This window comes from Charadrius vociferus, unplaced genomic scaffold, assembly GCF_000708025.1.
Source record: "Charadrius vociferus isolate BGI_N301 unplaced genomic scaffold, ASM70802v2 scaffold51, whole genome shotgun sequence".
Classification (NCBI taxonomy): domain Eukaryota; kingdom Metazoa; phylum Chordata; class Aves; order Charadriiformes; family Charadriidae; genus Charadrius; species Charadrius vociferus.
The window spans coordinates 1,853,838-1,866,231 of record NW_009646939.1 but is presented as its reverse complement, the minus strand read 5'-3'; the positions used below and the strand labels follow the sequence as shown (position 1 = coordinate 1,866,231).

The following is a 12,394-nucleotide window of genomic DNA, read 5'->3' as shown; positions in this document are numbered from 1 at the left end:
CCAGCATTGCATCTGCTGAGACAGGCTGCCGGATTCCTTGGAATGACATGCTCCTCTTCTGCACTGGGAGGGGAGCAGACCAGTGTGTGGCTCAATCCTACATTTTTCCTTCAGCTGCATGTAAGTGACTGCCTTTTTGGTGGTGGGATCAATGAAGTTCTTTGTAGTGCCTTGGCAGTTGTTTAGGATCCTGTACAGGTCTTTGTCAATCAACCCACGAGATAAAGCTATATCTTTGGGTAGGAAAACACTGTTGACAGGATCAACGATCCTTCCTACAGCCAGCTGGGCTTCAAGCAAACGAATCCCAGTTTCTCTGTCAACCAAGTTTTGCTTGATAGCTTCAGATACCGGCACGGTTTTGCCAGAGAAAGGATCTTTAAATCCTGTAATAGCCTTTTCTGCTGTATAGATTTGTTCTCTGTCATCAAACTCGATCAGATCTCTGGCGATAGCACTGTCCACAGTTAATATCTCATTTCGGTGTGGGTCTATCACGCCTCCTGTTGCTGCCTGGGCTTCTAAAAGCAGGACTGCATTTTCTGCTGTAAGCAGCTGATTCCGTGCTGATTCCGAAGCTGATGGCTTCTTCAGAGTCATACCACTACTGTTAATACCCTAAGGAGACAGCTGCGAGCTGCAGGGAAAACTCAAATATGTGACTAAGTGCCAAAACTTGAGCCATAACCAAACACTACCTGACCACTGAAATGTAGGAATGACATAAGACATGTTGGTCCATAAACGTTCATATAACATCTATGCAAATATTATTAGGAAATTATACAAATAATTTTATCGTTAACTACCTATCTTCGTACAATTAGACAAGAAAACTGATTCTAAAAAAAAAACCAAATCAGAAAACTTAATTATAGCTTGTAATCCTATAGATATATTTTCCTTGCACAGTATGAACAGCAACAGACTTCATGCTGTGATCCACAGAACTCTCCCTTCCCATTGTGATAGGTACACAGCCTTAATTTCACAGCCAAGAGAACTACAGGGCTATGGTCTTCTCAGAAGTGACAAACTATGATTTATCATGCAATGCCATTAAAGTTCCTTTTAATTAATCCATTAACCTCACCTTTCTTTTGGGAGCCTGAAATGTAAATTAAATCCCAGGACCAATAAAAATTTCATTTTCTCCTCTAACACGTGATTTCCTTTATTTCTGCTGCTGCAGCAACCTAACACGTGGTTAAGTGGTCAGCTTGCCACTTGGCTGCTCTAACCAATAAATTCACCACACCTACTCCCTATAGGCTAAGGGAGCACTAAGTGTCCTACTTTGTCTCTTAAATCCAAGTGCATTACAATCACAAAGCAAATCCTCTTTCTCTTTCTGATGTCCCCTTGAGAGCAATGGTCTAAACTAAGGTCTGGTAGCACGTGTGGAAAATACAAGAAACACAGTCTCATGATTTAACTGGAGCTCTTGTGCCCCTGACAAGAGAATTTATTCTTGCATGACCTATTCACACTAGGTGGCAGCATTAAGGCTGTTTCTGTAGCTTGCCAGGTCCCCAGCTTACAAATACGCACCCTCATGCATTAAAATCCAGACTGTTTCTCTTGTTTTCTCTTAAAAACGAAATGAAGTGGGGCTCAAAAGCAGGAAGAACTGAAGCATGGAAAAGACACTACAACAAGAAGAGAACAACTGTGGTTGGTTCAGCAAATCCTTGAAAGACGGATTCTCAGAGGCTTGTCGAATACTTTGAAGAAGTATCACTTCACACTTGTCCTATTCTTATGTTCTTCCTCAGGCATCTGCTGTTGATCGTTGTCCCTCAGCTGGATGAACAGTGTGGCTGTTCTTATATATGGAAAGCATTTCTTACAAACGATACTAACATACTGTCGTGACCAACATCACAAATGGCTTTGGGAGTTAGAAATAAGAAGTCCCTTTCAGAATTCAAACCTGAAAAAAGCCGGTTCAGCTCTGCCCTCGATAATTTTCTGTTTTCAGAAGCATTTGAGCTCTGGCAGCTGTACCTATGCACCTAAGGTGACGGCTTCACCTGGCTGAGCAGTAAAATCCCATAAGCCATCTGTCTGTCAGCAGCACAATGATTTCTGAAGATGACTTCAGTTGTTCAGGGCCAGGATCTCACCGAAATGTGTGAAAGCCAGAAACTTGAAACACAGAGAGGAGGCTGTACAGGTCCCCTTACAGCTGCTTAGTTCAGGAAACACCTCTGCAAATGTCTCTAATGCCAAGAACCAATCAAAGGCGTTACGCTGGACTGCACAAATGATTCCTCAGGCCTGCTGTTACCTAGCAGGTCTGACCCATCCCAGGCACCCTAACATAGATATAAGCCTTCCTCTCCAGCCCAGCAAAAAGAAAGAAATAAAGATAGAGGATGGTGAAGGATCAGAAGAAAGGATGCATAGACAGCCTTTGGTGTGGGCAAGAGGAGAGGCATGATTTGGGATGGAGCATGGGGTTTACAGAGCTCACTCAGTTTTTAACACGGTAGAAGTATCTTGCATGAAGGAATATGTATGGGTGGGAGTGGCATGGAATGGTGATGGGAGTACCCTGACACACGTCAGGATGGGAAAACATCACATACACAGCTGATGAAAAAAATAGATAGACATGAAGATCCACTACTACGCGTTGTGGGTGGCCCACATATTGGTAATTAAGAAATCTCAGTCATTTCTCAGAAAAAAAAATGTAGAATTTAACTATGCTACATCCTGTATGAAAAAAAAACCAAAAGAACTCCCCTGCCTTGAAACTAGTTACATTCTCCGTAAGACCAGAGGCAACTGGTACGTACAGGGAAAGCAAGCTAGGGAAACAATCATGACAAAGGGATATTTCTGTGCTCCAAGGGACAACATGCAAAATCTTTTGAGATTTTTTTTAGTGTTGTGATATGCAAGAGGTTTGGCAAAGGCTCTGACATGAAGACAGCTTTCAGTTGTCAATCAAATGCTGTGTTTGCAAGAGGTTCAGATAACAGGTTTCAAAATGAGCAATTTGGGATTACCAGGGTGTTTTCAAGTCCCCTCCCCAGCAGGAGGCAGCAAACCGATGCCTATCGGAATCAACACTAGAAATACTGCCAAGCTGCTGCCCCAAAGATCGTTAAATACTGCACAGTCTATAGGTCACCAACGTTATAGCCAGCTCTATGGGCAACCCTAGCTTTTTTCAGTTGAGGTACTTGGTCCCAAAAACTAGCTGGTTTTTTTTTCTTAGATACCTTAGAATCTTCTCCTTGCACAGTTCTTTAGAGGATATTACAGGTAAACCGAGGCAGAATTATAGGAGACGTATAGGAAAGGCAGTTTCTGGCTTAGGTTTACACCACTATTCCCCAAGAGTCCCAGGCCCTTTGAGCAGAGCTGCTGCCCAGCCCACAACGCCCAGCCTGTACCTCTGCAGAGACTGCTCCATCCCAGCGCCCGCAGGTTCCCTCCAGCCGGTGCGGTTTCTGCACACCGAGCGCTTCACAACTACGCAATTAAATGTTCTTCAGACCTGTCCATGAGTAACAGCTACTCTCTCAGCCCTCTCTCTGGGATAAACTCACATGGCCCACCTCTATTTTTCCCATAATTCCGAGGTTACAGTGATAATTCACTCAGGCTGGAAACAGAGTTTTTTTTTCCATTTTATGGAAACAGAGTTTATGAAACAAAGGAGCAAACAGGTCAAATCACAGTTAGGCTAGCAAGCTGAAATAAAGCATCTCTGAGTTTCTTTTGATCCCAACAGCATGACAAAGGGTTGAACACTGCTGATACCGCAGTCTTCTTTTGTACAGAGTTTATTAGAAGTTACACAGAAGTGAACCCAGGGTTCCTCATGCATGGATAAGGGCAAATGGATGTCAGGAGGGTACTGGTCTCCATGGAAAGGCCATTCCTGCCCATACAGTCTATAGAGGAGCATCTCTGGTGATTGAGGAAGAGCAGTTGCAATGAGGTCACTGTGAACTAAGCTGACAAAGTACCTCAGATGAGCTGTCCATAAATGCGTGATTAAGGCATTTCAAAAGCAACTCTGAACATCGTTTTAAGGAATTTAAATGGGTCTCATTGGCAGAAGGGGCCGATTGCTGGCCCTCTGCAACACGGTGGGAACTTTACCTTTTCTCAAGGCAGACATTCACACTGATTTAGGGTACATATGCTACCACATAGCTTCGCCACTGCTTTATCACCCTCATACCCTACTCTGCATCCAAAAATAACCGCTAAAAGCAGGTGGCTGTTGCAAACCCATTGTTCCTCTGTTTGACAGAAACAGTTTGTGAATATTTAGCACCTTGCGCCAGGTGTTTTTCTCAGAGACAAAGGAATTGCTACCACATGCAATGAAGCACAAAGGAGAACTCAATTTTAAAGAGCATTACAGGGCCTTATATTTCTCGTGCAAGTAGTCTTCTTTCAGTAAATGATGCTGCAGGGTTATGTCAAATTTGGTGTTGTTTTTTTTTTTACAGACATTTGCAGGTACCGAACTCAAGTACTGAGAAGTACAAACATACTGCTCTACTGGACAGAGTCCCAGAAGCACTCTAGCTACTGTACCGCAGGCTGCTGCAAAGATCTACCTGAACAGGCTACTTTCTCTGAATACTGCCTTCCTCTCTCATGGAATCCGTCCATGAGTAAGGCTACTACTTTTCTACACTAATCAACGGTCCTGAAGATGAGTCTCCAAAGCCTCAAGAGCAGCGAGGCTCATGAGGAAAGTGAGTACAGATGATAAACACATCGAGGAAAACATCTCAAATGCCACGTACGCTGCATGCAGCGCATTGCTTTATGGGATGTCCAGGTAGTGGGCTCCTCCTATGAAGGAATACCACAGGAAAGGTGAAATGAAAGCTACAGCTCACGCTGAGTTGTGGTGATGGCCAGGCATGTAATTCAGTTACAAGGACTGCATGAAAGATATCCCTGATTACAGTAGGAACAAACAGCAGCAGAGTATCACTTCATCGAGCAGCATGGCACAGACAAGTCCCCTTCCCTGCACCCTGTCTCAAGAGCCTCCTCACAACTATTTCTCTCCCATATCTTGTACCCACAGGCTGTAAGTCAATTCCCACCCCTGCCTTTGCTGCGAGTGAAGACAGTCACCCCTGCATAGAGTAGGCACCCTCTGACTCCCCTGTAAATGTATGGAGGCCCTCCCAGCTTCTTTCACTGACTCTGAAAGAAAATTTAGTGCATGCACTAACTTTAACTAGGGCTGAGATTGCCTTAAAGGTAAAAAACTCACTTGGGGATGGTCACCAACACAATATCTTTCTAGCCATCTCAAGCTCATCTCAGATGGGCAAAAAAATCTGAGAGAAATTTGTCACTAGAATATTTTTGCCCCAGAAAAAAACATAAAAACTAGAAGGAACTGGAAAATACAGTATTATATGCATGAATGGTTAAAAAAGGTAAGTGGTAAATACAGACTAAGTTTTCATTTTGCAAATAATTTTTCAAAAATTAATTTGATTCTGGACATTTCGGACTAATGGCCACATGTAAGTGAATTTGAACTGGATCTTGAGACCACAACTTGTTCGTACTATCGTATCTGTAGTAGTACCACTCAAGAATCGAAACAAAGGAGTAACTTCATACCGTGTAGCTTGGGACAGCAACAACTACGAAAGCTGTGAGGCAGCAGCACACGCTTCAGCTCGGATAAATAAAGCAAAGTGCTGCTTTCACATTTCCTTTGAAAGGTAAGACGACTGCGTTCCCCCAAGATGTGACATCGTCTAGTAAGTAACTATTTTCTTGACTTCAGGTGAATAGGTAGACAGTTTAAAAGAACAAACAAAAAAGGAAGCTTTAACATTTAGAAATATTCAAACTTGAAAGGTTTTGTTAGTATCATACGTATCCTCCATCCTGATTATGCAAAATCCAAGAAAAAGGGTAGGGTTTTATTCAGACTGCTGAAGGTACTAATTTTGCATTCTAGTTCTGTTACTAAATCTTTTCTGATGCCTTGTTATTGTAGTAGCTTTTTGGTTTACATGTGCTAGTTTCTGAAAAAGGTCTTTAGACAAAATTTTTGGCTATCTGGAACTCAGAGGGTTTATGTCAATTATCTCCTTTCCACTGTAGCTCTAGAATCTGTTTTTCCAACTGGTATGTGCTTGAAAACCTCTCATCTCTTCAAACAAACATATATATGAGATAATTTCACCTTTTCTGATTACAATCTCAAAACCTTTTTGTAATGAAATCAGTTCATTTCTAAGCAAGGCATATCACATGATGCCGATGAGCATTATTTACCTTTTTCTGTTTATAGACTGTATTTATTTCCATGGCAAATTATGCTTTTTATTATTATATGCTAAAAATACTTTTTCTTTAGATTTATTTTTAAAAAAGAGTGATCTATATTGGATTTTCTGTTTGGAACACTGAGGCAACAGAAATGAACAACTGGCAAGATCACTATTACTGCTTTTTACATGCTCCTTCTCAGGTGCAGCTACTAAAGCAGTATAGCTGATCAGCACAACAGAAATTAGACCATGGAGACCAAAAAAGGGAAACCCCCTGTAATAATGAGAGACTACCAGCTCCTGGGATGCCCGGTTCCCAGAGTGGTGGAAATGATAAGCAACCACCTTCTGGTGACAGGAGGAGAACTATCTATGCTGAGGCAAACCAGAAGAGCTTGTTCTGACTCTCCATTACTTGCTTGCATTTCCATTTCATTAATTTGAGAGTTAATTTCAGCAGAACCAGACCTCAGAGCAAATCCTGTATTAACACACTGAACACTGCATGGCGCTCTGTAGCTCCCTTTTCTAACGTGATGTTGTTCCTACCCAATTTAAGCTTCTATTAAACATCTAAATCTTTTTAGAACCTAGTCTCAGTCAATACAGGTTGTAACAACATATCCCTGCAAATAAACTCATCCTGCTCGCTGTTCTCGTGATCAGGGAATTTTCTTCCTCCTCCCTCCCTATCTACTTAACACAATGCTTTCCCACTGTCTCACTTCAGGTAGAAAGATTACTACTGTTCTTTCCTTTGAGGAAAGCTGGAACAACTCCCTTAACAACTAGTCTGACAAGGCCTAAGAACTCTGAAGTTTGAGACAGCATACAATATGTATTCTGACTTAGATGTGCGAGTCACAAGCAGGATGCTTTAAGAGCTTCTGGCTAGAAAAATATCAGGTAACATAATAATGCGGCTGGTCTTTCTCTTAAGTTACCATCCACTTCAGTTTGTCTGGAACACAACAGCTAAGATAAAAGCTTTCAGCTTTAGCAGCTCTTTCTCAGCTCCTTACTGCTCTCCAGAATAATTAAAAAAAAAAAAAGAAAAAAGATTTAGGCTAGAAATTTCCACACTTGATGTTCCCTCTGTACAGTTCTGCAAGGTTAACCTATTTTTAGGTTAACTTTTTTCTCCCCTGCGCCCCCCCCCCCCGGGGTTGGTAATCAATTAGGCATTTGAGACTCATTTCTCCTGCCCTCACACCAAGAAGAACTTAAATGGCTATATTCAAACAGGAGAAAGAAGGAAAAGAAAGAAAACTTAAGGCCTTTAAGATCACAAGAACGTAACATAAAAATAAATTTCTAGACCATCATTTGAAAGGTCACGTTCAAGGACTTCCATTAATCCTTTGCTATCTGTTTGATGGTGTCAGTCACCTCACCTCTTTCCTAAAACATGATTCATAAATTTCGAGTTTAGGAACCCAGCTAACTGAGAAATATAAAGCGCGTGATGTGAAAAAACATTTTTAACTTAGAAAGATCTCTTGTGCAGCATTCTGTTCTCAAACGATATGCAGATCTACTCATATCAGCATGTGGGGAAGACAAGAATATCAGAAGCCAGTGCCTGCTACTGGTATATATGAAAGTTCTTCATAGCTGGAGTTCAAAAATCATTCTAGCCTGGCTTGCATATGAAATCAATAGTAAAATTCCCATCTGCCGTCACCAAAACCAAATTAGGGTATTAATGCCCCAATTTGAAAATTCCCGTGAAGAACACTAATGAAATACAAAAAACGTTAGTTAAAATTTTAAATATTTTGCTCTGTCCAGAAAGCAAATGCTGTATCTTACTATGGAAAAAGCCCCTGTTTTGGATTAAAAGCAGGTATTAAAAATTCTTCTTTTAAAAGAGTCAATAAGATTCTCCTAAAGGCTAATTTCCAGTAAGTTTGGACATCAGAAGGATTTGTACTACTTCAGTAAGGCTACTAACGGAATGTTATCAAACCACAAAACTGAGTTCCTGGTAATTACTTTGTTTCAGCGCAGAGGAAAACACCTTTCCTTTACAAGAAAGAAGCAAGAACCACCAGCTGACTGCTGTTGCAAAGAGTACGTAAAACAAAACACAGTGCTTCCATTTGTTTCAGTACATGTTGCCTTGATGTTGTTGAGCCCAACTTACTTTTGCAGGTTATCTTCATCCCGTGCTTGGCCTCCATCTGAATTGAAAAGTGAAGTATTTTATAAAAAGCCAGTAACTTTTCAAAGGGGCACACAGTTGTACAGTACTTCTCTGGTGACTAACAGGCTGCACTGGCTCTACTTCTGGGCACCACAGAAACTACTTTTTCGGGTAACGTTCAATCTGCTGCACATTATAACTCACACATGTGATGCCTTTCTGCCAATCTAAATGAATCAGAGGTGAATTCTGCAAATCTTATGCTGAGTAATATCTTGTAGTAGCATTAGTCCCATAGAAACATGCTCTTTGTAGCTCAAGGGAGAGGACATTTAACCTTAGGCTAAACCTTTGAAACCCCCATTAACCTGTCTCACAAAACGGGGTGGGGGGTGGGGTGTTGGGGTGTTAGACTAGATGATCTCGAGAGGTCCCTTCCAACCCTGACCATTCTGTGATTCTGTGAAAAGGCTTAATTTACAAGGTAAACACCTTGCAAATCTGGTTGTTGCTGTTACTCTGATGTGCTGGCAACAGCCCTGACAGAAAACAGCCCCTTGTCTTGGAGAACTGACACTGCCATACTGTGTCAGCTCTCAAGAGGGTGTGTGATGGAGGGGGGTTGACAGAGAAGTGGTCACTCCTCTCTCTGACAGTAATACAAATGTTTGAAACACATTAACCAAAATCAGACGAGGAAGAGACGTTAATGAAAATCCTCCATGTTTTGAGTAAGTCACTTGAGAAGGGGAAAGGAAGAAGTGCCGCTGTCTGGTGATGTGACTAACATCTAAAAAACAAGCTAAGGCTGAACCACAAGCTCTAGAGCACTCACTCACTGAGATTCAAACCCTACTTTCTGAGACAGGTCCAATCCAAGCCAAACAACTCTGAAGCTTAGAGCCTGAAACCTGAGCCTAAAGGCTGAATTTGGCAAAACGAATTCTGTTTTTCTCATGGGTTCCTTCAGAATCCCTTGATATGATGTATTTGAAAGCTTAATCCATAATCTGTTTTCAGAAGCCTCTGTAATTGTCTTGTTTATCTTTTGAGTCACGGTCAGTATAAATCTGTTAACAGACGATGTGTTTAAATCCACCAGCTGCTGTGTTTGGGTCTTGACTATCAAGACAACCTTCTTCGGCAAAAAATATATTTGCTTTTGTCTGTCATACATGTTTTACTATAGCTCTTATCTGTTAGCACTTTGGATTTTGTCTGTTTCCTGGATGCATTAGGGTTTATTTATTTGCTGAGTAAAAAAATCTCAATGTGTCTCTTTACAGGCTGCCTTTAAAAAGAAGGCAACATGGCAACTTCAGATGCTGATAACTTTTATTATAACTTCTCCAACATTGACCCCAATGAAAATGGAAGTGAGAATTTTCACACATTTACAAGAATCTTCCTGCCCTGTATGTACTCGCTCGTCTTCATCCTTGGGCTAGCAGGAAATGGGCTTGTCTTTGTCATACTAGTTTTCTACGAGAAACTGAAGATGCTGACAGATATATTTTTGGTGAACTTGGCTATAGCTGACTGGGTCTTCCTTTGGACGCTGCCATTCTGGGCATATTCTGCTGCTCACGAGTGGACTTTTGGCACTGTGGCGTGTCATATTATACGGGGCGTGTATACTCTGAATTTGTACACTTCAATGTTAACTCTAACGTCTATCACCTTTGACCGGCTTATTGCTATTACTTTTGCTACCAAAGCACATATGTGTCAAGCCAAACGAATGACATGGGGCAAATTAATCTGTGTCTTGATCTGGGTGATCTCACTAGCATTTGCCACACCACAGTTTATTTTTAGTAAGGTGTTTAGTATTGATAAGGCAATATGTCATCAAGAATACTCAAACCATGGCACAGAACTAGGTCTTGAAGTGATCCAGGTGACCCTTGGCTATTTTATTCCCATGCTAGCCATGATCATCTGCTACTCACTAATTATTAGAACCTTACTGCATGCCAGGAGTTTTCAAAAGAACAAATCTCTAAAAAAAATATTTTCTGTAGTTGCAATATTTCTTCTTACTCAGTCACCCTATACTTTCTTGAGACTGATAAAGATCATAGACTGGAGCTTTAACTTAAACAGCAGCTTTGAACATGCAATCATCATAACAGAAGCTCTTGCTTATTTCCACGGCTGTCTTAACCCTGTTCTGTATTTCTTCATGGGGGTGAAATTCAGGAGGAACTTACAGAAAATTATTAAAAACTCAAGATGCATCAAACGGCAAGTTACGGCTAAACAATGGCAAACTACTGAAGAGGAAGGCTCTAAAACTCTTACTGCCTCAAATAATGCAGATGCAACAAGCATGTACCCACTATAAAACCGCCTAGGAAATCTGGCAACTATTTACAGATTTTTTTTTTTTTTTTCGTAAATACAGAGATAGGTAGCCTGCATGAAAGAGGAAATACAATCTTATTAGTAAAGACATTGTGATCCGCTTTAGACCAAGCTATCTTAATCATGATACTTCAGTGTTTCCTGCTTTTCCTGATCAGAACTGATCCTAAGATAGAGCAGGTAACTGAGTTAACTGTGCAGACGATCTTCAAAAAGCATAAGAAACAATGAGATAAAACACCGTTCTTTATGTCATAAAGCTGACTTGGACTTCATGACTCCAGAGGGGCTGGAGCCATTCACAAAACCTCTGGCCTGCTGGTTTTCCATGAAAGGTATTTGTTAACAAAATCATGTATGAGTTTTGCTTCAAAGATACAGATTTTAGTTCAGCTCATTCATTTAATGAGAATTTCTGGATTAAAACCACACACATTTCAATCTTCATGCTGTATTTCATGTGTAGTTGGGATTTTTTGTGGGGTTTTTGTAGTTTTCCTTTTGGGAGAAGATCTCCACACACACTCCTTTAGCATTCGTCTAAAATATCTGTAATAAAGCAGCATTTTCATCTGCCTTCCATCTAATATTAGGTTCATGGCCTGAATCTCCCATACACATCTTTGTATCTCACCTCTGTTAACAGAGCTCACGTTGCCAGGTGACTAGGCCCCTTCTCGACACAAGGAGTATCATACCGCACATGGGCTCTAACACTGAACAGTGGTTCCTTAGATGCAAACTCTCACACCCTAATTCCCACACATTCTTTGCACCATGACATCTTTCCAGTCTGTTTTTCCTGGTTCCCTTGCCATGAAACCGTGGATTCCTTAGTTGTTCTCCTTTCTTGTTCCTGCATTCCCTCCTTTCCACCTCTGGCATTTTCACTTCCCAGTGGGAGGCAAATCTGGCGTTTTCACTTCCCAGTGGGAGGCAAAAAGGTGCAAAGGGGGCAGTGCAGGCTGGGGCAGAAAGTATGCAAAAGCTCTTGCAGAAAGTCACAGAACAGGGGTGGAGACTGGAACAGGGAAAAGAAAGAAGGGATGTTGGGGAGGAGCAGAGGGAGGGCTTTATGCAGCTGTGGGCTACCTATGATGAGGGCAGGGTTGGGTCTAGCAGGACGTCCTTTGCATTACAACTTTGAAATACCAGTTTTAACCTGTTCAAAATTGTTCTTGCAATAACCACGCTCACTCTGGATGTTCCTTTTCTTCCCATTAACACTCAGTCCTTCCTACCGTATCACTGGAGCTCAGTGGTACCTGACCCTTATCGGCACCATTGTATCCATGCCACCTTTTCCCCCTTAAAAAATAGCTGCTTAGCAATCCTTTCCTTACTATACAATCTCTCTTGTTTCTCCCGTAGTGAAGTGGCGCAATATCCTTAAAAACAGAAGTAGGAAGGAACGTGCTGTGCTTTCATGTCTGTGTGGCAAGTAAAGCTGCTATCCCAACACAGAGCTGCAAGGCAGGCTTTCCCAGCAGAGGGTGGCAAGAGGTGCTTCTGTCCCCACTCCTCTCCTCGGGTGGTTCTGCACAGGACAGCAAATGCTTCAGACCACATGCAGTTCCCCCTTTTGACTATGCTGGCA

General features: G+C 41.6%; 2 protein-coding genes across 2 annotated transcripts in view; one reads left to right on the top strand and one right to left on the bottom strand.

The window, feature by feature from the left end:
* Positions 1-12,394, bottom strand: part of FYCO1 (FYVE and coiled-coil domain containing 1) — a 45,910-nt gene that overhangs the window by 9,510 nt on the left and 24,006 nt on the right. The gene's annotated exons all lie outside the window — the stretch shown is intronic.
* On the top strand, positions 9,740-10,777 carry CXCR6 (chemokine (C-X-C motif) receptor 6). Its single transcript, XM_009894974.1, has one exon. It carries the CDS (start codon positions 9,740-9,742, stop codon positions 10,775-10,777), a length of 1,038 nt encoding a protein of 345 aa, XP_009893276.1.